The 25,421-nt window shown below is 42.1% G+C and overlaps 1 protein-coding gene across 1 annotated transcript in view; it reads left to right on the top strand.

Moving 5' to 3' along the window:
• The window catches only part of ZC3HAV1 (zinc finger CCCH-type containing, antiviral 1), a 67,205-nt gene that overhangs the window by 1,591 nt on the left and 40,193 nt on the right, over positions 1 to 25,421 (top strand). The window contains 3 exon segments of the mRNA XM_019948846.3: positions 20,624 to 20,657; positions 20,659 to 20,706; positions 20,708 to 20,761. Coding sequence (XP_019804405.2) covers positions 20,624 to 20,657; positions 20,659 to 20,706; positions 20,708 to 20,761 — 136 coding nt within the window.

Raw genomic sequence — 25,421 nt, 5'->3', positions numbered from 1 at the left:
GAATATCCTGCCAGGCTTTGTCGAACTCATCTTCTTTCCCCCCAGCGCAGGGTCTGTGACACTCCCCCCCAACCCCCAAACTCTTCTTCCTCCTTCATAATACCTTAAAACACCAAGTTCTTTATTGACCAATCCCGTCCCTTCCCTGTCTGGTTCCTACTTCGCATCTCACTTCTAAATGAATGCCTTGTTGAATTAATGAATGATTTTCTCTGACCATGGTCTTTCTCCCCATCTTTCCTATCCGTATGTACTTTTGCTAAATTATTTTTCTTGATATAGTACTTGTCACACTTCCTCCATCCTTAAAAACTTCAAGTGGTGTCTTAGTGTCCAAAATGGTGGTCATCAAACTTTCCAGCATGCGCTTATGAGTGAAAAACTTTAGATTACTCACTCGCAATACCTGTCTGATAAAAACATACAAAAGACAGATGTTTTAAGTGGATGTGGTAGATGAGATAATTTTTTTAAAAATTTGTTTAGAGCAAAACTAAAATTTTAAAAATATGCCCCATTGTTATTAAAAATAAATATTTATTATGTCGTGAGACAAACAATTTGAAAGTCTATTTCTGAGTTGCAGGAAGTTATGTGTATGGGAGTCATCTAAGTCGGCAAATAAAATCAGGAAGGAGGAAAAGAGGGTAGAGAACAGAAAAAAGGAAGGAACATTCTAACACTCTTCCAAATAACAATGGAGATGGAAGACTTTGTTATCATTTCTGTTGTGAAAAATTCTTCACCAGTTAGTGTTGGCTGTTAGTTTTAAATACATAGGCTTCTTATCTTTTAATTTTTTACTATGAATATTTTCAACATACACTAAAGTAAAGAAAAGAGAATGATGAACCCCTATGTGCCCATCGGTTCAACAGTTTTTCAAAGTACAGTAAGGCCAGTCTTGGTTCATTTATTCTCCCCTCCCCATCCCTGTCCCCATCTCAAACGTGTTATTTTAAACCAAATGCCAGAGATTATTTGCTTGTAAATACTTTAGTAGCTCCAAAGGTTAAAGACTCTATTTATTAGTATAACCACAGTACAATGATCACTTTTTTTTACGATTATATTTTCTTTTATAAATTTATTTATTCATTTATTTATTTTTGGCTGCGTTGGGTCTTTGTTGCTGTGCATGGGCTTTCTCTAGTTGTGGGCAAGCGGGAGCTACTCTTTGTTGCGGTGCGTGGGCTTCTCATTGCAGTAGCGTCTCTGTTGCGGAGCACCGGCTCTAGGTGCGTGGGCTTCAGTAGTTGTGGCGTGAGGGCTCAGTAGTTGTGGCTCACAGGCTCTAGAGCACAGGCTCAGTAGTTGTGGCATACAGGCTTAGTTGCTCTGCGGCATGTGGGATCTTCCCAGACCCATGCTGCCTGCATTGGCAGGCAGATTCTTAACCACTGTGCCACCAGGGAAGTCCCTATGATTATAATTTTAATATCACATACTATCCAGTTAGTGTTCAAATTTCTCTGATTGCCCTATACTTGGACTTTCATTTTCAGGGAAAAAAACCTACACAGTCATAGTTCATAATGGTTTCAATATGTTATATATTTAATATATTTAGAAACTTTTAATTTGTTACATGCAGTAGGTTTAGAAACTTTAGTTTTATTATTGTTGTTATTAATTTGTTGTTGTTGTTTTGCAACTCAAAACCATTTTAAGCTCATAAGCTGGGTAGTTAACCTGCACTTTTTTATATTTTAAAAGAGGAATAATATATTCTGTATGAATAATATGGTCTATGCAAGTTTGGGTGGATTCTCTGGAGAATTCATTAAAGTTATTATTACCTTTTTTTTTTAGTTGGGTGTTAAATTCTTATTTCTTAAATGTATGGGTCCAGTCTTATTTTTAAAATCTTTTTATGTAACTTTTGAGTTTGGGAATTACAAATTTTAATCCATTAATGTACATTGTGTCCTCATAATAAGGACCCTTGGGAGAATTCTTTTTCTTTTGCCTAAAAGCCTAGAAAATATATTTTTTTTCCCAGGTATATTTTAAAATATTTTCCCTTTCTTAGCAACTTATAAATCCTCATCTTCTAATACTTGACACGTGGGAGTCTAAGGGCTTTCTTTGTGGATTATAGGTTGGTGGGCGCTGTTGACCAGTTGATACCCATGTTGAGGTTACCATTCAGTTTGGTAACTGTTCTCTGTTTTGCATAGGATAGCTTGCCTTTTGCTGGACTTCTACATTTTCCTCTGTAGTACTATTATTTATAGATGGGCTTTCTCCTATCAGTTCTGCTGTTCCAGTCTTTTCTCTTATGTTGCTTTTATTTTTAAATTTTTGGCTGTTTTGGGTCTTTGTTGATGCGCGTGGGCCTTCTCTAGTTGCGGGAGCAGGGGCTACTCTTCATTGCGGTGCGTGGGCTTCTCGTTGCGGTGGCTTCTCTTGTTGCGGAGCTCGGGCTCTAGGCGCACGGTCTTCAGTAGCTGTGGCACACAGGCTCAGTAGTTGTGGCTCGCGGGCTCTAGAGCACAGGCTCAGTAGTTGTGGTGCATGGGCTTAGTTGCTCCCCGACATGTGGGATCTTCCCGGACCAGGGCTTGAACCCGTGTCCCCTGCATTGGCAGGCGGATTCTTAACCACTGTACCACCAGGGAAGTCTCTGATGTTGCTTTTAACTATACATTTTAGTTGACAGCAGGGCTTGCTTCACTATTGGATAATTAGTTTTGGTCCATCATTTTGGGTATTTCTATTTGCTTTGCTGAAATATACGCCCACACATGGAGTTCTAATCCCAGTTCTGGCACAAATAATAACTACCATTTGTTGAACAAATAACTGTCTACCAAGTACTATGATAAGCACTTTAGAGATGGTATCCAAGTTCATCTCTACTATGATTCCTGAAGTAGGTGTTGTAAGTCCCATCTTTTTTTTTTTTTTTAATATTTATTTATTTAATTTATTTATTTGGCTGCCTCGGGTCTCAATTGAGGCATGTGGGCTCTTCGTTGCAGCTCGTGGGCTTCTCTCTAGCTGTGGCGTGACGGCTCCAAAGCATGCGTGGGCTCAGTAGTTGCAGCTCGCGGGCTTAGTTGCCCTGCGGCATGTGGGATCTTAGTTCCCTGACCAGAGATCTAACCCATGTCCCCGTCCCCTGCATTGGAAGGCGGATTCTTTTTTTTTTTTTTTTGCGGTACGTGGGCCTCTCACTGCTGTGGCCTCTTCCGTTGCGGAGCACACGCTCCGGACGCGCAGGCTCACGGGCCCAGCCACTCCGTGGCATGTGGAATCCTCCCGGACCAGGGCATGAACCCGTGTCCCCTGCATCGGCAGGCGGACTCTCAACCTACTGCGCCACCAGGGAAGCCTGGAAGGCGGATTCTTAACCACTGGACCACCAGGGAAGTCCCTAAGCCCCATCTTAATGTAAGGTAACTCAGGCCTAGAGCTGTTTAGAATTTTACCGAAAGTCACAAATCTGATAGCTGGCAAAGTTAGTGTTGAACCGAGATCTGCATGACTTCTTAACTTAGCTACTGGTGTCGTCAAGTAGCTCTATGAAGTGTGATCTCTCATTATTCAAGGTCAAGATATTGTTTTGCAAGCCTGATTTCTGTTTAACTGTTTAGAGCAGGCTGTCCCTGGCAACTAGCTTTGTGGTTTCTGCTAATGTGGGTGTTTCCTCTGGGTTTTTTCCTGTTTGTATGCCTTTTTCATTTGCATAACTGAAAACTTTGGGTGGGGGTGGGTAGATAGGAAGAAAACTAATTGACAATTTCATAAATTGGAAAAAAAAAAAAAAACCAACCAAAAAAATGCAAAGAGTAGGGCTTCCCTGGTGGTGCAGTGATTGAGAGTCCGCCTGCCAATGCAGGGGACATGGGTTCGTGCCCCGGACTGGGAAGATCCCACATGCAGCGGAGCGGCTAAGCCGGTGAGCCATGGCCGCTGAGCCTGTGCGTCCGGAGCCTGTGCTCCGCAACGGGAGACGCCACAACAGTGAGAGGCCCGCGTACCGCAAAAAAACAAATAAAAAAAAATGCAAAGAGTAGTACAAAAAGCATCAGAGTATATATATTCTGAGTATATAATGAAAGCTATACTATATAAAAGAATATATAGTATAATAAGCTTATAATTCACCTCCCAGAATAAATATTTACATTTCTATTTTTGCTTTTTTTATTTTAAAATAAAATAAATACCATAACAGGCCTAAGGTTATTGTTTTTTTCTCTTCCCTAGTCTCATTTCCCTCTTTCCCCAGAAGCAACTTCAGTCATCATTTTGGGGTGTGTCCTGCCCTTCCATGATTTAAAAATTTCCTGTCATATATATTTGTATTCATATACAAGATGTAGTATTGTTTTATGTGTTTTAGAATTTTTACCCAAAGTTATATTTTGAAGATCTATTCATGTTATAAGGATCTAGTTTATTTATCTTAACAGCCATATAGTGTTTCACCATATGATTTACACCACAGTTCGGCACCTATTCCTGCAATAATGGGCATTTAGAATATTTCTAAATTTTTTGCTACAAAAAAGCAGGCTGCAAGACTATACATTCTCTTGGTGCTCATGGCAAGCGCTTCTCCAAGGTAGATCATTAGGAAATGGAATTGCTGGGTTCAGTTCTTGCACCACTTCAACTTTTCGGGATTCTGACAAATCAGTGTAGTAAAAGTGGTTGTACCCATTTACATTTTCATGTTTGATGTCTCAGTTTCCCATTTTATAGCCAACTAGCACTTAGTATTATCAGATTTTTTTTGATATATGCCGATCTGAAGGGTATACAATGGTATCTTATTTTTTTTATTTTAAAAGAATTTTCTCATTAAAGTTTTTATTATGTGATATTTAAGTCTTACGAGAATGTATAAAACATACAGTGAATATCTGTGTACCCACAAATCAGCTTCAGAAATAAAATATTACACAGTTAAAACCCCCTGAAATCTCACCTTTGATCATCTCCCCCATTTTAGAGGTGATAACTAGAGATTAACATACCAGGTTTAGGTACAATTGACTAATAAACATTGTTTATATTTAAGGTGTACAATGTGATAGTTTGTTATATGTATACATTGTGAAGTGATTCCCTCAATCAACTGATTAACCTATTTATCACCTCCTCTATTTACTCCCATTTTTTGGACGGTGAGAACACTTTTTTTAAAATAAATAAATAAATTTATTTATTTATTTTTGGATGTGTTGGGTCTTTGTTGTGTGCGGGCTTTCTCTAGTTGCAGCAAGCGGTGGCTATTCTTCATTGTGGTGCACGGGCTTCTTCACTGCGGTGACTTCTCTTGTTGCGGAACATGGGCTCTAGGTGCGCGGGCTTCAGTAGTTGTGGCACATGGGCTCAGTAGTTGTGGCTTGTAGGCTCTAGAGTGCAGGCTCAGTAGTTGTAGAGCATGGGCTTAGTTGCTCTGCGGCATGTGGGATCTTCCCGGGCCAGGGATCGAACTCACATCCCCTGCATTGGCAGGTGGATTCTTAACTACTGCACCACCAGGGAAGTCCCTGGTGATTAGAACACTTAATATCAATGCTCTTAGCAAACTTCAGGTATACAATATTTATTATCAACTATGGTCACCATGCTGTACCTTAGATCTCCAGAACTTATTCATCTTATAACTGAAAGTTTGTACCCTTTGACCAACATTCCCCCCTCCCCCACTCAGATCCCTGGCAACTACCATTCTATTCTCCTTTTCTACGTGTTTGACTTTCTTAGATTCCATGTATAAGTGAGATCATGCAGGTTTTTGTTGTTTTGTTTTGTTTTATCTTTCTGTGTCTGTCTTATTTCACTTAGCATCATGTCTTTTAGGTTCAAGCATTTCACAAATGGCAGAATTTCCTTCTTTTCATGGTTGAATAATATTTCATCTTATACATATAAACCACATTTTCTTTATCCATTCATCTGTGGATGGACACTTAGGTTGTTTCCATATCTTGGCTATTGTGAATAATGCTACATTGAACTTGGGAGTGCAAATATTTCTTTGAGGTACTGATTTCATTTCCTTTGGATATATACCCAGAAGTGGGATTGCTGGATCATATGGTGTTCTATTTTTAATGTTTTGAGGAACTCCATATTGTTTTCCATAATAGGCATACCAATTTACAATCCCACAACACTGTTCTGCATTCGATATTTATTTTTCCCACACATTTATTATGTTTCTGCATGTGTTTATTTCTTTTATAATTTTAATTTTTTTTTAAAAACATTTATTTATTTGGCTGTGCTGGGTCTTAGTTGCGGCACACGTGATCTTTGTTGCTGCGTGAGGGATTTTCGTTGTGGCATGTGGGGTCTTTTTTTTGGTCGCAGCATGCAGGATCTTTAGTTGTAGCATGTGGGATATTTAGCTGAGGCATGCAGGATCTTTTAGTTGTGGCATGCAGGATCTAGTTCCCTGACCAGGGATTCAACCCACACCCCCTGCATTGGGAGCACGGAGTCTTAACCACTGGACCACCAGGGAAGTCCCTACACATGTGTTTATTTCTTTTATTTTTATTTTATAAATTTTATTTATTTATTCTTGCCTGCATTGGGTCTTCGTTGCTGCGCGCTCGCTTTCTCTAGCTGTGGCGAGTGGGGGCTACTCTTCGTTGCAGTGCGTGGGCTTCTCATTGCGGTGGCTTCTCTTGTTGTGGAGCATGGGCTCTAGGCACATGGGCTTAAGTAGTTGTGGCATGCAGGCTCAGTAGTTGCGGTGTGTGGGCTGTAGAGTGCAGGCTCAGTGGTTGTGGCGCACGGGCTTAGTTGCTCTGTGGCATGTGGGATCTTCCCGGTCCAGGGATCGAACCCACGTCCCCTGCATTGGCAGGTGCATTCTTAACCACTGTGCCACCAGGGGAGTCCCCATGTGTTTATTTCTAAGCAACATTTGGGAATATTTTGCCTGTTTTCAAGCCTATAAATTACATCAATACTAGGTATGCAAATACTTGCTTTATTTTGCTCTTGTTTGCACAGCATAATGTTTCTGAGACTCACCTCTAATATAGAAAGCCCTGTTTCTGTACCATCTTGAGGCCTGGGCAAGATGGACTTCTGCCCTGCGCCCTCTGCTTTACAGGTCCTATTCCAGCCCAACTGTATACCTACTCACTTATTGAGGAGTCTGGGGTTAAGGAATCGTGCTCATTTAGAACCAGTGGCCTCCATCTGTGGCCCCTACCCCTGTTTTAGACTATGCTCTGGGTTCCCAGGACCCTAGAATTCCCAAACCTACTTCCAGGGCCTGAGTGGGCTTCTTCCCTGGGTCTTCCTACACGTGGAAGGAATTTGGATGTACAGGTTGACATGTTCATTGCCTCTGTATGATGGTGCTGGCAATGTGGGACAGAGCCTGAGGGGGAGAAGAGAAGAGGTGGGCTGGAGTTGGGAGCGGGGGCTGTCTTCCTTTCCTCATCTTTTTTTTTTTTTTTAACTTTTTGGCTGCACCACACAGCATGCGGGATCTTAGTTCCAGACCAGGTATCGAACCCGCGCCCCCTGCAGTGGAAGCACGGAGTCTCAACTGCTGGAACACCAGGGATGTCCCGGGGGCTTTCTTTCTTCATTTTACTACATCCTATTCATAGAGCTCAAAGGAGTCTGAGCATTCTAATTCAAACTTGGCCTTCCGGGTCATTATGAAAGTATGTTTGTCAAGATAGGAAGAGAGAATACATATATATGTACGTACATACATACATGCATACATATATATATATGTATATATATATATTAGAACATATTTTATTGAACCATTTCTTAGCTTGACTAATTACTTTGAAGTGTTTAGATATTTGGTGCATGGGCCTCCATTTTATCATGCCTCAAACCCCACAAGTTTTAGGAGAGGAACTGCTCTAGTTCTTTCTTTTATAAACAATAGCTTTCTTTTGTACAAACGTACGCAATTTATATATCAATTTTCTTGTTATTAAAATATAGATTGTTTTCAGTTTTTTTGCTATTACAAACTGTAGTATTTTGGTACATCTTTCCTTGTGTAAACGTGCAGAAGTTACCTAGGTATCTAGTACCAGAATTCCCAGATTTAAGCTTTAGGAGACAATACCAAATTGTTTTCCAGGTTTGTGTACCAAGTTTTACTCCCACCAGAAAATTATGAGCATTCCTGTGTTTCGTATCCTTGCCAATTGATGTATGTCATCAGCCTTTTACAAATTGTACCAATATAAGGAATGTGAAATTGTGCCTCATTGTGTTTTTATTTATTTATTTATTTTGGCCATGCTGTGGGGCACGTGGGATCTTAATTCCCAGACCAGGGATCGAACCCGCGCTCTCTGCAGTGGAAGCGCAGGGTCTTAACCACTGGACCACCAGGGAAGTCCCTCACTGTGGTTCAATTCTTTATATATTCTCCGTCTCTGGCCCTTTTAAGTCATGACGCTTGTTTAAAGTTTTAAAAATAGTTTTTATATACAATTTTTAAAGTTATTTTCCATTTATAGTTACTACAAAATATTGGCTGTCTTCCCTGTGTTGTACAATACATCCGTGAGCCTGTCTTACACCCAATAGTTTGTACCTCCCACTCCCCCACCTCTATATTCTCCCCCCGACCAATGGCAACCATTGGTTTGTTCTCTGTATCTGTGAGTTTGCTTCTTTTTTGTTATATTCACTAGTTTGTTGTATTTTTTAGACTCCACATATAAGTGATATAATAGAGTATTTGTCTTTTCCGTCTGAATTATTTCACTTAGCATAATGCCCTCCAAGCCCATCTATGTTGCTGCAAATGGCAAAAAATCATTCTTTTTTATTGCTGAGTAGTATTCTATTGTGTATATATTCTACATCTTCTTTACCCATTTATCTGTTGATGGACACTTCGGTTGCTTCCATATCTTGGCGATTGTAAATAATGCTGCTGTGAACGTTGGGGTGCATGTATCTTTTCAAATTAGTGTTTTTGTTTTTGTCAGATATATACCCAGTAGTGGAATTGTTGGATCATGTGGTAGTTTTATTTTTAGTTTTTTGAGAGACCTCCATACTGTTTTCCATAGTGGCTGTACCAATGTACATTCTCACTAACAGTGTATGAGGGTTCCATTTTCTCCACTTCGACACCAACATTGGTTATTTGTGTTCTTTTTGAAAACCATTCTGACAGGTGTGAGGTGATATCTCATTGTGGGTTTTTTTTTTTTTTTTTTTTGCGGTACGCGGGCCTCTCACTGTTGTGGCCTCTCCCATTGCGGAGCACAGGCTCCGGACGCGCAGGCTCAGTGGCCATGGCTCACGGGCCTAGCCGCTCCGCGGCATGTGGGATCTTCCCAGACCGGGGCATGAACCCGTGTCCCCTGCATCGGCAGGCGGACTCTCAACCACTGCGCCACCAGGGAAGCCCTCATTGTGGTTTTGATTTGCATTTCTCTGATGATTAGCGATGTTCAACATCTGTTCATGTGCCTATTGGCCATCTCTGCATTTCCTCTTTGGAAACATGTCTATTCAGTTCTGCCCATTTTTTTATTGAGTTGTTTGGTTGTTTTTTTTTGATGTTGAGTTGTATGAGCTGTTTATATATGTTGGATATTAATTTCTTATTGGTCATATCATTTGCAAGTATTTTCTCCCATGCAGTAGGTGTCTTTTCGTTTTGTTGATGGTTTCCTTTGCTGTTCAAAAGCTTTTAAGTTTAATTAGGTCCCATTTGTTTATTTCTGCTTTCATTTCCTTTACTTTAGGAGACAGATCCAAAAAAAATTGCTGCAGGCATAATGCTTGTTTTATTTATTTATTTATTTTTGGCTGTGGCGGGCAGCTTGTGGAATCTTATTTCCCCAACCAGGGATCGAACCCAGGCCCTTGGCAGTGAAAGTGCAGAGTCCTAACCACTGGACCGCCAGGGAATTCCCAGTGCTTGTTTTTCAAGTTTGTCTCATGTGGTGTCTAATTCTGACTTGTTGCTTCTGTTTGCATTTTTCTTTTTCTGTCCTCTATTTTTGTCTATAATTACCTTAACTATATTTAATTTTTTATCATAAAGTGTACAGTTCGATGGCAATAAGTACATTCATGATGCTGTGCAACCATCACCACTGTCTTGTTCCAGGACATTTTCATCATCCCCGAAAGAGGCCCCACACCCATCCACAGGCACTCCGCATTATTCCTTCTACCAGCCCCTGGCAACCTCTAGTCTTCTTTCTGTCTGCATGGATTTGCCTATTCTCGGTGTTCCCTCTAAATGGAATCATCCAGTATTTGTCCCATTGTGTTTGGCTTCTTTCACTTAGCAGATGTGTTCAAGGTTTGCCTTTTACTCTTGCATGTTGCTTGTCATTTGAGGGGGTGTATTTACCCAGGTATTTACCCAGGAGGAGTCTTCTTGGACGTCTCCTTTGTTCCTGATTGTGCTGTGTCCATGGAGTCTCCTTGTCAGGCTGATGCCCTTAGAGACAGGCTGCTTTCTGTGATGTCACAGCACGGAGGGGTGTGTGCCCCATAAAAATCATTTGGGAATTTTTGCTCTCCTTTCAGATTTGCTTCATATTTATTTGAATTTGATCAAATTTGACTTTCAATTTCTGCAGCCTTCTGCAAAAATTAAACTAAGAAACTTAATAAGTGATACTGTGAATCAAGATAAACAATCTTAAGTGACAAATAGGCATCTGATAACAATATATTTTCTACTTTTTACATAATGTGGAGATGGCAGAATTAAAGATTTAAAATAAGTATAGATTTGTTTTCCATCCATAAAAAGTTTCTGATTTGATTACTGCTCCTGATCACATTTATTTCCAAACTGGCATCTGTGATCCTTACCTACAGGCTACTTTGGAATTGACAAGGGCCCCAAGATGGTGGTGGAAAAGGAGTAAAAGAATCTAGAAGAACCTAGGATTTCAAGTCCATTGAGAAATCAATGTAACCAAATTGGGGCACGAGAGTTAGACTCAGTTTGAGAGAAGAAAGTGGAGACCTAATTCATGAGCTTTTAATGCTTCCCCACTAAGAAGAGATTTTAAGCTGTTACAGACCAGCGACTTCCCTGGCGGTCCAGTGGTTAAGACTCCATGCTTCCACTGCAGGGAGCATGGGTTCCATTCCGCATGCCTGGTGGCCAGAAACAAACAAACAAAAGAATGTTTTAGACCAATTCAGAGTTTCAGGTTAAGAGAGGTCATCTGGGGAAGTAGTTTCCAAACATTTTGATTCCTCACCCCTGTCATTAGAGAACATTTTCAGCATGTACTCCTATTATGTATCTATTTATTTAAAAACCATATGATATATAACTCTTACTTTTTGTATTAAATATTTATTAATTTGTTACCTTTTAAAAGAACTTTAAAATCAACTTTTGAGGTATGATTTACATACAATAAAATATACCCATTTAAAGCGTACAGTTTGAAGAGTCTTTGAAGAGTCGTAACAAACGGATATACCCATGTAACCATCATCATGATCAAGATGCAGAAAATTTTCATCAGTCCTAAAGGTTCTCTTATGCCCCTTCTAAATTAACCAATTAATCCTCCCTAATCCTTCACCTCTTTCAGCCCAGGCAATAATGTTTTACTTTCTTAGATACAAAATAAATATAGAGTTGTAACATTTTTTTCCCACACCTTGATGGGTCGATTTTGGGTTGCCCCTGTGCTATAGTAGGTACCCAGCTTTGCAGCAGTACTTCTCAGGCTTTGATGTATATCTGAATCCCTTGGGGAGAGTTTATTAAAATGTGGATTCCTAATCACACAACAGAAATTCTGGTTCAGAAGGGATGAATGGGGGCCTTGGAATTTGTGTTTAACCATCACCCTAAGGATTCTCTTGCAGGGGTTCAGGAACCACACTTTCAGAAACAGTATCTGCAGATGCGCTTCCTGGAAGATTGCAAATGCAAGTTTTATGTGGCTTTAGAGTTTGAGGGAGTCAAAGAGAAATGCATTCTTTAGTGCTGAGTGAGCAAACGATGAAAAAAGTGTTGCATTCCTCCAAGGTTAGGGTGACATGTCTCTTACTCTTATATGATAGAACCACAAGGCATACAGGAAACCTCAGACATTCTACCCACTATGTCAACAAATATTTATTGTGTCACCAAAAGTAGGCTATTCTAGAAGCTTCTGCCCCTTTCTCACTGAAAGAATCCTCAAACACCATTAACCAGTTAATTCATCTTTCTCCCTAGTTTAATATTCTTCTTAACTTCCAAAGGGATTTATGTTGGGAAGTGTGACAGAGGGAGAAGAGGCGTGTTCAAGGAGAGGAGCCTTGTGTGACCTACTGTCTCTAATCAAGATTTTGGTGGGAATTCCCTGGCGGTCCAGTGGTTAGGACTCCATGCTTCCAATACAGGAGGCAGGGGTTCGATCCCTAGTCGGGGAACTAAGATCCCGCATCTCCTGCGGCATCTCCTGTCCTTCACTCTCTTCACTTCCTGTGCTTTTTCTCAGTCCTGATGTGGACTTAGGGCCATGGTCCCAAACTTTTCCTGCACACTGGAATCCCTTGAGGAATCTTTTAAAAATACTGATGCCCAACTCCTACCCCTGGACATTCTGATTTAATTGGTATAGGGTATGACTTGGGCATCAGGGTTTTAAAAAAGTCTCCGGGTAGTTCTAATGGGCAGCAGAGTTTGAGAACCACTGATTAAAAGGACCAGAGAAATAAGTCAAACTGGGGAGATTGTCTACAATATTGTGGCACCTGCATCGTTTGCCTTACTCTTGGTACAGTTATAGGTTACAATCAGGTCCTCGGCCCCCCACCTCTCCCATCCTCAGCGGGCCTGGTCCCCTCTTGTTGCCCCCTGCAGCCCAGAGTCTTGCAGCCTACCAGCTGCATTCCCCTCGCCTGGCCGGGGCCCTCGGCCATCTGCACCTGGGGCTAATCGCGATCAGCAGTCAGGGGGCGTCGTCTTCGCGCATAATGTGTTCTGGGTAATACAGTTGTGGTTGAAGCAGGTCGATTTCTTCGGCTTCACCCTTTCTCTTCCCAGACATTGTTCCTCACCCTGTTCCTGTGCTCTCTGCTGGTCTCCTCTGGTTCTCCTCCATCTGACTAGCGGTTCCAGATTCAGTGAACCATCCCTGCCTCTAGTAACTGGCAACTTAATCTCGAACTTCAGAAGTACAAACATATAGACGATAGGAGTCTCATGACCAATACTTTTCAGGGTTGGTTTTGATTGGTGACGTTTTATTCTTTAGATGAGTGCTCTCTAGATTTTATCTTTCACACATCCTGGTTTCTTTTTTGCCTGGCTTGAATCAAGATGAGCTATTTCCTGTCTTCTGTACAAATTGACTAGCTCTTTGATTTTGTCCACCCTCCCACATGAGGTGTTGGGGAACCGAGCAGGTGAGTAGGAGAAGAGAAGGGGTATTTTGATACAAATGACTGTGAAAAAACAAGACTTTCCTTAAGGTTATCTTTTTCCCTCTGGTCTGATTGTGGAGCCCAGGGTTGGCCCTATGTTTGCTGACTCGTGAAGTGCTAGAGTTCACACGTGTGAGTGTCTAGTTCAGGAACCCAGCTTAGAATTTCATCTGACGGGCCCGGCCAGCAATCCCAGCCTGGACTGCACGTGGGAATCATCTGGGGTCTCACGTCCTGTCAAATTAAATCAGTCACTGAGGGTGTGGCCCAGGCTTAGGTATTTCTAAGCACTCCCCGGTTGATTATTATGTGTAACCAGGGATGAGAACCACTCTGCAGGCTAGACTTCATCTGTGATTGGGGGAGCATTTATTGCCAGGGTTAAAGTAACATTTTGTTCTGTGACTGCAAGAGAAGAGTGAAAAAGTCATTTGTTCTTAGGCTTTTGGCTTGAGATTCCTGAGAGACATTCCTGCCTCTTCCAAGGTCATCTTCGCTCTTTTTTAAAAAGTTATCAGCTCTTATCCCAGCTCATGCTGTTTTAAGTTTATCTGCTCCAAGTGCAAGCAGCATTCTGCAAACACTTGTTTTCCCCTGGGCAGTTCATAATGGTTTGTGGGCAAGCTCTTTCCCGTGCTGCGAGGTGGGGAGTCCCTACGGCCGTGAATCAGCCTTCTGCCGAGCCCATTGTTCTCCGTCGGAGACGGTAGCCTTGAGCATCCTTGCTCCAAGTGTGCTCATTGGGCTAGCGGCACCAGCATCACGTGGGAGCCTGTTAGAAATGCACATGCTCAGCCCTCACCCCAGACCTGCTGATCAGAAACTCTGGGGGTGGGCCCCAGCAATCTGTGTTCTAACAAACCCTCTAGATGATTCTGATGTGAGCTAGAAGGTTGAGACTCACCCAGCAGGTCTGGGATGGGGCCTGAGAATTTGTATTTCTGACAACCTCCTAGGTGATGCTGATCAGGGGACCTCACTTTGAGAACCACTGGCTTTGAGAACTCCCAAGAGGCCTTGGGAGACTTTCACACTATTTCCTGGCTAAATCCTCCTAGCGAATGTTAGGGACCTGGAGCTGGGACAGAGTGATCAGAAGAAAGTGAGAAGGAAGCTTCTGCATCTTAAACCTTAACACGATCTCCATCCAGCCCTGACCATGATGAGTGCTGCTGCCTCCGCAATGCCAATCATAAGAAACGGTTTCTTTTCTTTTTTTGGCCTCGCCATGCAGCATGCAGGATCTTAGTTCCCCAATCAGGGATCAAACCCGCGCCCTTGCAGTGGAAACATGAAGTCTTTTTTTTTTTTTAACATCTTTATTGGGGTATAATTGCTTTACAATGGTGTGTTAGTTTCTGCTTTATAACAATGTGTATCAGTTATACATATACATATGTTCCCATATCTCTTCTCTCTTGCGTCTCCCTCCCTCCCACCCTCCCTATCCCACCCCTCCAGGTGGTCACAAAGCACCGAGCTGATCTCCCTGTGCTATGCGGCTGCTTCCCACTAGCTATCTACCTTACGTTTGGTAGTGTATATATGTCCATGCCAGTCTCTCGCTTTGTCACGGCTCACCCTTCCCCCTCCCCATATCCTCAAGTCCGTTCTCCAGTAGGTCTATGTCTTTATTCCTGTCTTACCCCTAGGTTGTTCATGACTTTTTTTTCCCTTAAATTCCATATATATGTGTTAGCATATGGTATTTGTCTTTCTCTTTCTGACTTACTTCACTCTGTATGACAGACCCTAGGTCTACCCACCTCATTACAAATAGCTCAATTTTGTTTCTTTTTATGGCTGAGTAATATTCCATTGTATATATGTCCAACATCTTCTTTATCCATTCATCCGATGATGGGCACTTAGGTTGTTTCCATCTCCGGGTTATTGTAAATAGAGCTGCAATGAACATTTTGGTACATGACTCTTTTTTTTTTTTTTACATGACTCTTTGAATTTTGGTTTTCTCAGGGTATATGCCCAGTAGGGGGAAGCATGGAGTCTTAACCCTTGAACCACCAGGGAAGTCCCTAAGCAACAGTTTCTATCATTTATTGTGTCCCTTCTACACGGCATATGTGATTTATATGCACTGTCTCTCCTCATACCCTACTCTCAATTTTCTACTTAGTGGTAGGGAACAGTAGTTTGAATAATCCAGAATGGCTTTTTTTTTTTTTTTCTTTCTGGTTTGGAAAAATTTCAGACATGTCTGTTTTTGTTCATTTTTCCAGATTATGTTTTTATTTGCTTTTTGAGATCTGGGTTCAATGATCAGCTCTTCCTCTTATTTGAGTCACCTTTGATTTCTCATTTTACCCAGCCTCAGTTTCCCAAAGTAAAAAGTAAACTGTTTCCTCGTAGGTTATAAATAACAGATGCAAGTTCCTGTCACTTAGTAACTATGTAATAAATGTTAGTGTCTGTGCTTCTGGTCTCACTCCCCAAATAGGTGAGCACAAACTGCCCCACCCTGAATACTATGTTGAAATTAGGGTGGAGATAAAGCCTCTAACAAGTTTGGAAAAGTCTAGGGAATGTGGGAAAACTGAGCAGGGCCTCCGAGGGACAGGGCTGCAGGTCAGAACTCAAGGCTAGATATGACATGCTGAGTTCAAGGTGAGTATTATGGAATCTAGAGGAACGAGCAGTTTGCCTGAGGATGGAGATGAGAAATGAAAAGCGATCTGGGCCCTCAGACGGGCAACGTCAGGGACCCAGCCAGCGCAGCGTGTGCTGGGCGGGCTCTTCCTACAGGCATGAGTGTCTTGGGTGAGGTTGGCAAAGCCTGGACACTCAGGGCTCCAGGCAGAGGGGCTCTTATTAGACTTGTCTGGCTGCCTTCAGTTATTTAGAGGAAATGTTGACTTCCAGGACCTTGGAAGTGCCCCACTGCTCCTTGGCTAGGACAGAGCAGGCACAGGACAGATACGACCGACGCTGTATCTTGCTGGGACCTGGAGAGGAACTGGGTCCTCATCTGTGACCCTAATCTGGCCACAGGAGAGGTACCATAGTCTTGGCTCTGTGATCACAATGTCTTGGACTGGAGCTCAAAGGGCAGAAAGGTTCTTAATTCCTCCCAGTTGTCAGATATCTCCGAGCCAGAGGGTAGGACCTGCCTAGCAGCAGGGTGTTTCAACAAGGTCATTTTCTGTTCCGTATCAAGAGGATCCTTAACGTCGGTACCCGGTGGAGTGAGAGGCCTTGTGAGGTCATGAAGCTCGCAGGTATCTGGTAAAGCTCTAATGGAGGGATTTCCTGCTTTGAGTAGGAGGCTGGTCCCCTTCCTGCTGTAGAGTCTCTTCCCAGATCGCCCCTCCCGTGGTGGTTGGAGGAGTGTTAAGGTGGAGTCCCAGCCCAGCTGCTGAGGGCTCTGGGTCGTGGTGGCCGCTGGGGAGCAGTTATCTGAAAGCACAGACCCCAAGAGCAAGTGGAGGGCTGAGGTCAGCTTTATCAAGGAGTGCCAGACACACACTAGAAGCCAGAACTCCTGGTAGAGAAAGCCAGGAGAGAGCACACCTGAGAAAACGGCTAAGATACAGGCTGTTGCCGGAGCCTGACCGACTGCCCTTGAATTGTGCATGAACCAGGGTGCGTGGGGAGGGCTGGCTGGGTTTTAAGGGCTTGGGCAGTGGCTACCATGGTTGTTGATTCTGATTTTTCTCATGAGGTTCCACGGCTAGATAAGAAGGCAATTCTAGAATGCTTCAGAAATGCCTTACACGCAGACAGCGTGGATCGTGTGGGACTCTTAAAAGTCACTATTTGAATAGTGGCTTTTAAAGATTAATTCTTAGAGAATAACTTTTATGTAGATGTTTACATTTAAAAAATCATTGTCGGGCTTCCCTGGTGGCGCAGTGGTTGAGAGTCCGCCTGCCGATGCGGGGGACGCGGGTTCGTGCCCCGGTCAGGGAGGATCCCACATGCCGCGGAGAGGCTGGGCCCGTGAGCCATGGCCGCTGGGCCTGCGCGTCCGGGGCCTGTGCTCCGCAGCGGGAGAGGCCGCAGCAGTGAGAGGCCTGCGTACCGGGAAAAAAAAAAAAAAAAAAAATCATTGTCAATTTCAATAAGATAATTTTGCAGTCATTCGCATTTCTGTTTACTACTCACAAACAACTAAAACATAATAGTGGCAACTGATTCATGTTTAATATTTGGGAAATGAGAGAACTATTAAAAGAAAGATTTTAATTCTCAGTAAGAAAAATAGAATAAGACTTGAATAAATGGAGAGATATTTTCTGTTCCAGAATCAGAAGATTTAATGTAGTTAAGATGTGTAATATCCAATCTGATGTATGGTGTTAACACAAATTAGATTCTCAGTATGATCTTTTGTGGAAAGTGACAAAGCCAGAATAAAATTTCTATAGAGGAAATAATAGTTAAGCACACTAAAGAGATTTTTGAAAAGGAATAAGCCAATAATAATAGGATAAATTATTCTGTTAATATTTAAAATACAGTGCAAAGGACATTTTAGTTGTATGGTATTGGATTCAAAGTAGAACTGTAGATTGATAAAAACATAATAAGGATTCCAATAGTTCTAAATTTGCTAAAAAGTTAACAAACAATAGTCCTCTATAACAAAATAGTAAGAAAGTCCAATTTAATAGACGTTATTGAGAAAAGTTGATATAAAGCACTTCTGTCCTCCTCTGATGCTGGTTGTCAAAATAAGCTCCAGATATTTTAAAGAATTAAAGTTGAAAATATCTCTTTTAAAGGTGAAACAAAATGGTATAGTTATCTAGCTGTGGTGGAGGAATTAATTTCTCAAGTATTAAAACAGTGGGCTAAATTACGAATGGCGAATTGGAAGGATATGATTGTATAGAACAGCAATCAGATTGTTGAACAACAACCTTAATAAGTTCTTGATCAAAAGGGAAAAATCCAAAACTATTTGAAATACACAAGGCTGGTAAAGATTAGTATTAAAAAATATAAAGAACAGTTATAAATCTGTAGGTTAGTACTCATTCTCCACTAGATAAACAGTTAAAAGATATGAACAAATACTATAAGTAAGAGGAAATGCAAGCATCAAGCCTACATTTGGGAATATTTCAGTCTTGCTAATAATTAAAGTGCAAATTAAAAGCATAAGTCTATTTCTTTAATTTTCTTTTTTGTTTTGGCTACACCATGTGGCATGCGGGATCTAGTTCCCTGACCAGGGATCGAACCTGGGGCCCCTGCATTGGGAGCAGGGAGTCTTAACTGCTTGACCACCAGGGAAGTCCCCCATAAGTCTATTTCCTACTTACCGAAGGAGCAAAAGTGATAAAACTCTATGTTAATGTGCTGGCGGGGAAATAGACATGCTCTCAGATTGCTGGTATGTTTTCTGGAGAGTAGGAGATCAAAATGAAACAGAAGCTGCAGGGAAACTGATTGTGTCCTTTGAGGCAATACTCTCAAAGGAATAAATCTCAAGAAATAATGTAAAAGAAGAAAGGTTGTCTGTACAAAGGTTGTAATGTAGTGAAAATCTGGCCATTACCTAACCTCCTGACAATTTGATAACGGTTGAGCAAACCAGAAACTATTAAGATCCCATCATATTAGCAACTGTTAAAACCATAAATCCGAGGACGTTGGCGATATTATAGGGAGCGTATGTAAGTTAAGAAGTCGAACGAGTTTGTTAGCTGAACATTGATGACTGTCACATTATGTTTGTCTAATGAAAACATCGGTACTGTCTGGGTTTCTCAATGGTCTAAGTCAGTGCTTGTGGGACTTCAGTGTGATTAAATCATTTGGGGATCTTGTTGAAAGACGGATTCTGATTCACTAGAACTTGGGTGGGGCCTGACATTCTAAATTTGTGACAAGCTCCCAAATAATGGTGAAGCTGCTGATTCTCCCGCCACATTTTGAATAGCAAAGATTGAAATCTCTGCCATGCAGTATGGTAGCCACTAGTCATGTGTGGCTATTCAAATTTAAATTAATTAAAGTAAAGTAAAATAGAAAATTTAGTTTCTTAAGTCTTATTACCTATATTTCAAGTGTTCATTAGTCATGTATGGGTTACATTTTAGGAAGCTCAGATTATAGAACAATTCCATCATCATAGAAAGTACTATCAGACCTACATCATCAGTCTTAAAGTGAAGAGGATTTTTATCTCTTTGTAGAGTTGTTTGAAATGTACAATTATGAGCTTGTTCCATTCCTTTGTAGTCACAAATCATATAGGTATACACTGGTATGTAAGGCATAGAAGAGAGAAAGCAAGGAACAATTTCATCTAATTTAGTTTGTTCAATGGAATTCTCTTCTCGCATTGATTTTATTATCAATCCATAGATGTGTTATCCTAATTATTCTTTGTCTCTCAATGGGCAGTCATTTCCACTAAATTTGTATCAGTTTCTTTGCCATTTTTCCTCGTCCTACATTATTAATGTATACTAGAGGACACATTGTTTGAAGAAGTATTGCAATAATTTAAAGTATACATGTGTGGGGCTTCCCTGGTGGCACAGTGGTTGGGAATCCACCTGCCAATGCAGGGGACACAGGTTCAAGCCCTGGCTGGGGAAGATCCCACATGCCACGGAGCAACTAAGCCCATGTGCCACATTACTGAGCCTGTGCTCTAGAGCCTGCGCGCCACAACCACTGAAGCCCACGCACCACAACTATTGAAACCTGTGCGCCTAGAGCCTGTGCTCGGCAACAAGAGAAGCCACTGCGGTGAGAAGCCTGTGCACCGCAACAAAGAGTAGCCCCTGCTCGCCGCAACTATAGAGAGCCTGCGGGCAGCAACGAAGACCCAATGCAGCCAAAAATAAATACATAAAGTATACAAGTGTATAATTTGTGAAAATAATCCTCATATTCCCTTTTCCCATCTAGGTGTTCCATCAATTTACTTATTTATTATTTTGTGGTATGCGGGCCTCTCACTGTTGTGGCCTCTCCCGGTGCGGAGCTCCGGACGCGCAGGCTCAGTGGCCCAGCCGCTCCGCGGCATGTGGGATTTTCCCGGACCGGGGCACGAACCCGCGTCCCCTGCATCGGCAGGCGGATTCTCAACCACTGTGCCACCAGGGAAGCCCATCAATTTATATTTTTAAAGTGTACTCTTGAAGCAGGACCAACCTGTATTAGTTACCAAAGGATATGGGCATTGATTTTCATTGAAAGTTCCCTGGATGATTGCTTTTTCTTTACTTTCTGTGAAGTGGAAACACTGACCATTGTCATTTATTTCCAGGAATTTATGCAAATATTCTCACGAGATTCTCTCAGGAAGATAACTTCAAGGTCCTGAAAAATCATGCACTCTCTGGACTGAACCAAAGAGGAATTAGCCGTGCTCCTTCTCCAAAATGACCCTTTTTTTATGCCAGAGGTAAGTTCTAATTCCTTAGTTTGAAAAGCAGGGAGAGTGCTGTTGGCAGCGTGGCATCGTGGGTGTGTTGGAATGGGAGCAGAGAAAACTGAGCACCAGGGACTGCAGGTGGCTGTCAACAGGTGATTGTTGCTGAGTTATCTGAGAGATTCCAACAATTTCCTTCCTATTAGAAGTTTTACAAGAATTGGAGTCAGCAATGCTTCCCCCGCAGGCTGCTAGGGACCCTGTGACCTCCTGGAAGAGGTGGCTTTGAGGCAGGGTTTTGAAGATGACAGGGTGTATTGGTTGAGGCTAAGTTATTGGAACAAAGAGACCTCAAAGTGCAGTGATTCAAATAAAATATTACTTTGTTTCTCTATCACTTGACAGTCTGGATTGGGGGTCATTAAACCATGGTCCATGTCCAAATCCCACCTGCCACCTGGTTTTTGTAGTTTTAATTGGAACACAGCCACCCCCATTCGTTTATATATTGTCTATTGCCACTTTCTCATGCAAGAGTGAGTTGAGTATTTGCAACAGAGACTGAATGGCCTGCAAAGCCTAAAATATTTACCATTTGATCCTTTACAGAAATAGTTTACTGACTTTTGGTCTTGCCCAGATGTAGGCAGGTAGGTATCCGATGGTCAGGCAGCTGGATTCCACAGTGTCACGCAGGGACTCAGGCCAGTAGGTCAGCCTTATTATCTTATATATAATATATCCATTCTATTTTTGGACCAGTAGATAATCTCTGTTCTCTTTTAACATGTGGCTTCCTCCTCCAGGTACAAGGAGACTCTTCTCACTGTCATCATTTCTAACAACAGGAATGTAGAGAGGGAGTAAGTGAAAGGCAAGCAGCTTTCTTTTTTAAAAGATGCAACTTGGACATTGTAAAAAAGCGCATCTGCTCCATGTCATTTGCCAGAACTTATCACATGATCACACTTAGGTAGAAGGGAGGCTGGGAGATGTAGTTTCTGGCTGGGTAACTAGGTGTCCAGCTAAAACTTGGAAGCTTCTATTATTAGTAGAAAGGTGAGGACAATGGCAGATAATTAACAGTCTCATCCACACAGGACTATTGACTTGAAAATCAGAGGGTGCTGTTTAAAGAATGGTATCTGACCTGAGAAAAACCCTTGTGTAGAGAAGTTAGCTTCACACTGAAAGAGAGGCACAGAAACATAATGGAAGGCTCAAGTGGAATGAGTGGAAGGGACTGAGATTAAGATAAGCAAAGGTGGGGACTTCCCTGGTAGTCCAGTGCTTAAGAATCCGCCTTCCAATGCAGGGGACTCAGGTTTGATCCCTGGTTGGGGAACTAAGATCCCACATGCTGTGGGGCAACAGAGCCCGCACACGCCACAACTAGAGAGAAGCCCTCATGCCGCAACTAAGACCTGACACAGCCAAAAATAGATAAGTAATTAAGTAAGTAAATAAATAAATAAATAAATAAATAAAATATATATATATTTTTTTTTTAAAGATAAGCAAGGTTGAAATTCAGATGTGCTTTTATTTATGGCAAGATAGCTATTAGGGATATCTGGGGGGTTAAACATCTTTTGACTCTAAGCTCAGTGTGTTTCCCTGAGGACTTAGAAACCTTAGGACATGAGGGGTGATTTTGAGTTGATCACTGAGCTCAAGAGAGATAGGAGTGCAAGGCCGTCTATAAAAATGTCTTCAGAGACGGAGAGAGTGGAGGAGGACTATATATGCCATTTCTGCAGGCATTCTTTCATTTAGGTACTTGGATTTCTCTCTCTCTCTCTCTCTCTCCGTTTCCAGGAGCCTAGGTTTAGAGGTCTTGTCTTGGGATCCCTATGGCCCTTGGCCTGTGTGCCAGCTCAGTCCCTCCAGGCTACCAGCATGGGGAGACGCCTTACACACCAACTCGTTAAAGGTCCCGTTGACTAACAGACCCACCCCGTCCTTTTCCTTTCATGTGAAGGGATGACGACAGGTGAAGTCTTGTTGTGACCCTTGAGAGGAGTGTCCCTGGGGTCCAACCTTAGTCTAGTGTTAAACTTGGAAGTTTGGAAAAGTCACTCATCAGATTTGCTGTCTGCTTCTGTTCTCCAAAATCACCAAGGACTTTCTGTATCACGTCCCTGGAGAATAAGGGGAGTGACAGCTCTTCCTTTCTCTAGGGAAGAACCTACTAGAAGGTGGTGTTGCTGATGGATCCCGGAAAAGCCCATTGACAGAAGAGCTGGGAGGGTCCTCGTAGGAAAATGCTGTTGTCATCCTTTATCACACAGAGTCTGAAGTGTCATCTGAGGTTCCCTTTCCCTTTTAATAATTCAGTACCCATGCTTAGTGGGTGGGGTGGGAAGGTGTGTGCTTGAAGTTTATTTTTAGCCAATAACTTAATTTACTACTTGTCAGGGGTAGGATCACAGACTAGCAGACTGCACTGTTTCCTGAACCAGAGGTCTGAGGCGCTGGTTCCTGTAGTGGAAAATCGACCAGAGCATCGATAACATAAGTCTCTATTTGACAATTTGGGGCAAGAGTAGTCTCTCAAGGAGTGTTTTATTTAACTTGGGTGAGTAGGGCAGAATATTTTCAAGGTTTTAGCAGGAGGGGCTCAGCCAGAGTTCAGCTAGTTCCAAGGATAGTCGGTCAACGATGGTCCTTCCATGTGTCTCAAAGTCCTGACTCTGCGACTAACCACCTCTGTGGTCCTGGACAAGGCATTTCATCCTTCTGCATCTCACTTTACTTATTGTTTGTTTTGCATTCATTCAACTAACACTCAGGAGTTCCTACAAGGGCAGGCTTCTGAAGGCAGCAGTGGACAAGACACACTGCCTGCCCTCAAAAACTTAAAATGTTCACACTCTTCCACTTTGCCTTGACCTGCGAGAACATAAAAGCATCAGGCAAATCTGACGTCCTTATATAGAAACTTGTGTAACTGAGATGTATTTATTAAAAGGAAGAAATGATTTCATTTGTTTTGGCAGGAGCGTTCTTACTTAAACATCAGCATAGAGCTAGGAATGTTAACCAAAGTATCATTTGTGAAGTTACTAATTATTCTTGTTTCACTCAAGCCTCTAGAACACTGGTTCTCAAGCTTTAAATGTGTGTCAGAATCACCTGGAGGGTTTGTCAAGCCCAGATTGCTGGGCCCTACCTCTGGCCGTTCTGACTCTGTAGATACGGGGAAGGGCCCAAGGAGTTGTATTTCTAATAAGTTTCCAGCTGGAGCCGATGTTGCTTGTGCAGGGACCACACTTTGAGAACTGTTGGTCTAGAGTCTTGAATCTGGATCATAGGCTCTATCGCAATGGTATCTATTTGCATCAGGTTTAGAAGTTGTTTATATGGCTTAAGTCATTGTTGTTAGAGTCTGAATCCATGTCTTTGCCACTTGGATACATCACAGTGGCCCGTGTTGACCTGGTTTGCTCAGAGTCTATTGAAACAACTTATAAACGTTTTCATCTTTAAGCTTCTTCATGTAATGATTCAAACATTTGCATCACATTTCATATTTTGCACAACACATTTACATATTTTATTATTTAATCTGCTCAACAACTTGGTTAGGTGAGGAGAGCAAATATTTTCCTTCTTTACAGCAAAGGAAAGAGAGGCTGGGAGCAAGTAGGTAATTCAGATGTGAGGTCACATGTAGCTGCTTCCAGGGCTGCAGACTTCAACCAGCATCTTCTAGTCCTGCATCACCTGGTCTGGCCTCAGTGACAGTGTTTCTTCTGCTCTCCTTTCAGTAAGAACTACATCTCTGTAGAGCTAGATATGTAGGTATACCTATTTACATAGGAATATACAAATTATCTGCTTCAGTTGATCTTTTGAGAAACTGACATTCTGCCTAGCTGAGACTAGATTCTAGACTCCCAGCAGTTGTAGGTAAGACCCACATGTCCTCTTTTGAAAAATTAATTAACTAATTAATTAGTTTGGTTGCACTGGGTCTTAGTTGCAGCAGGCAGGCTCCTTAGTTGCAGCATGTGGGCTCCTCAGTTGCGGCTCACAGGCTCCTTAGTTGCGGCACACTGGCTCCCTAGTTGTGGCATGCTAACTCTTACTTGTGGCATGGTGCGGGATCTAGTTCCCTGACCAGGGATTGAAGCTGGGGCCCCTGCATTGGGAGCATGGAGTCTTAACCACTGTGCCACCAGGGAAGTCCCCACATGTCCTTTTTGTTGGCTGCACTGCACGGCATGTGGGATCTTAGTTCCCCAACCAGGGACCGAACCGCGTGGAGTCTTAAACACTGGACCGCCATGGAAGTCCCTCCACATGTCCTTTTAATAGAACAATGAATTGATATCCAAAGACAGGCCTTCCTCTTTGGGGTTCTTTTATAATGTAGGGCTCCCTTTGGGTCCCGTTTGGTTCTATCTGTAGCTAGCCGTCTTATGTTGATTCTTCCAAAGGAGGTTAATCAAATTCAAGTTTCCTTCAGTTAGTTTGTAGGCCTCTTCTGCTGCAAATAAGTCATTGCTTGAAAAGAACTCATCAAAGATTGTGGAATACACATGCATTTTTTTCCTTTGATATATCTCTGCTTGCTTCTGCTTTTTTTTTCTTATCAGGAAGTAAGAAAAGCTGCGTTTTAATTATTTATTTATTTTTTATCGGCGTATAGTTGATTTACACTGTTGTGTTACTTTCTGCTGTACAGCAA

This window comes from Tursiops truncatus, chromosome 9, assembly GCF_011762595.2.
Source record: "Tursiops truncatus isolate mTurTru1 chromosome 9, mTurTru1.mat.Y, whole genome shotgun sequence".
Classification (NCBI taxonomy): domain Eukaryota; kingdom Metazoa; phylum Chordata; class Mammalia; order Artiodactyla; family Delphinidae; genus Tursiops; species Tursiops truncatus.
Note: the sequence above shows the minus strand (reverse complement) of the source record. Positions and strands in the feature narration are given on the sequence as shown.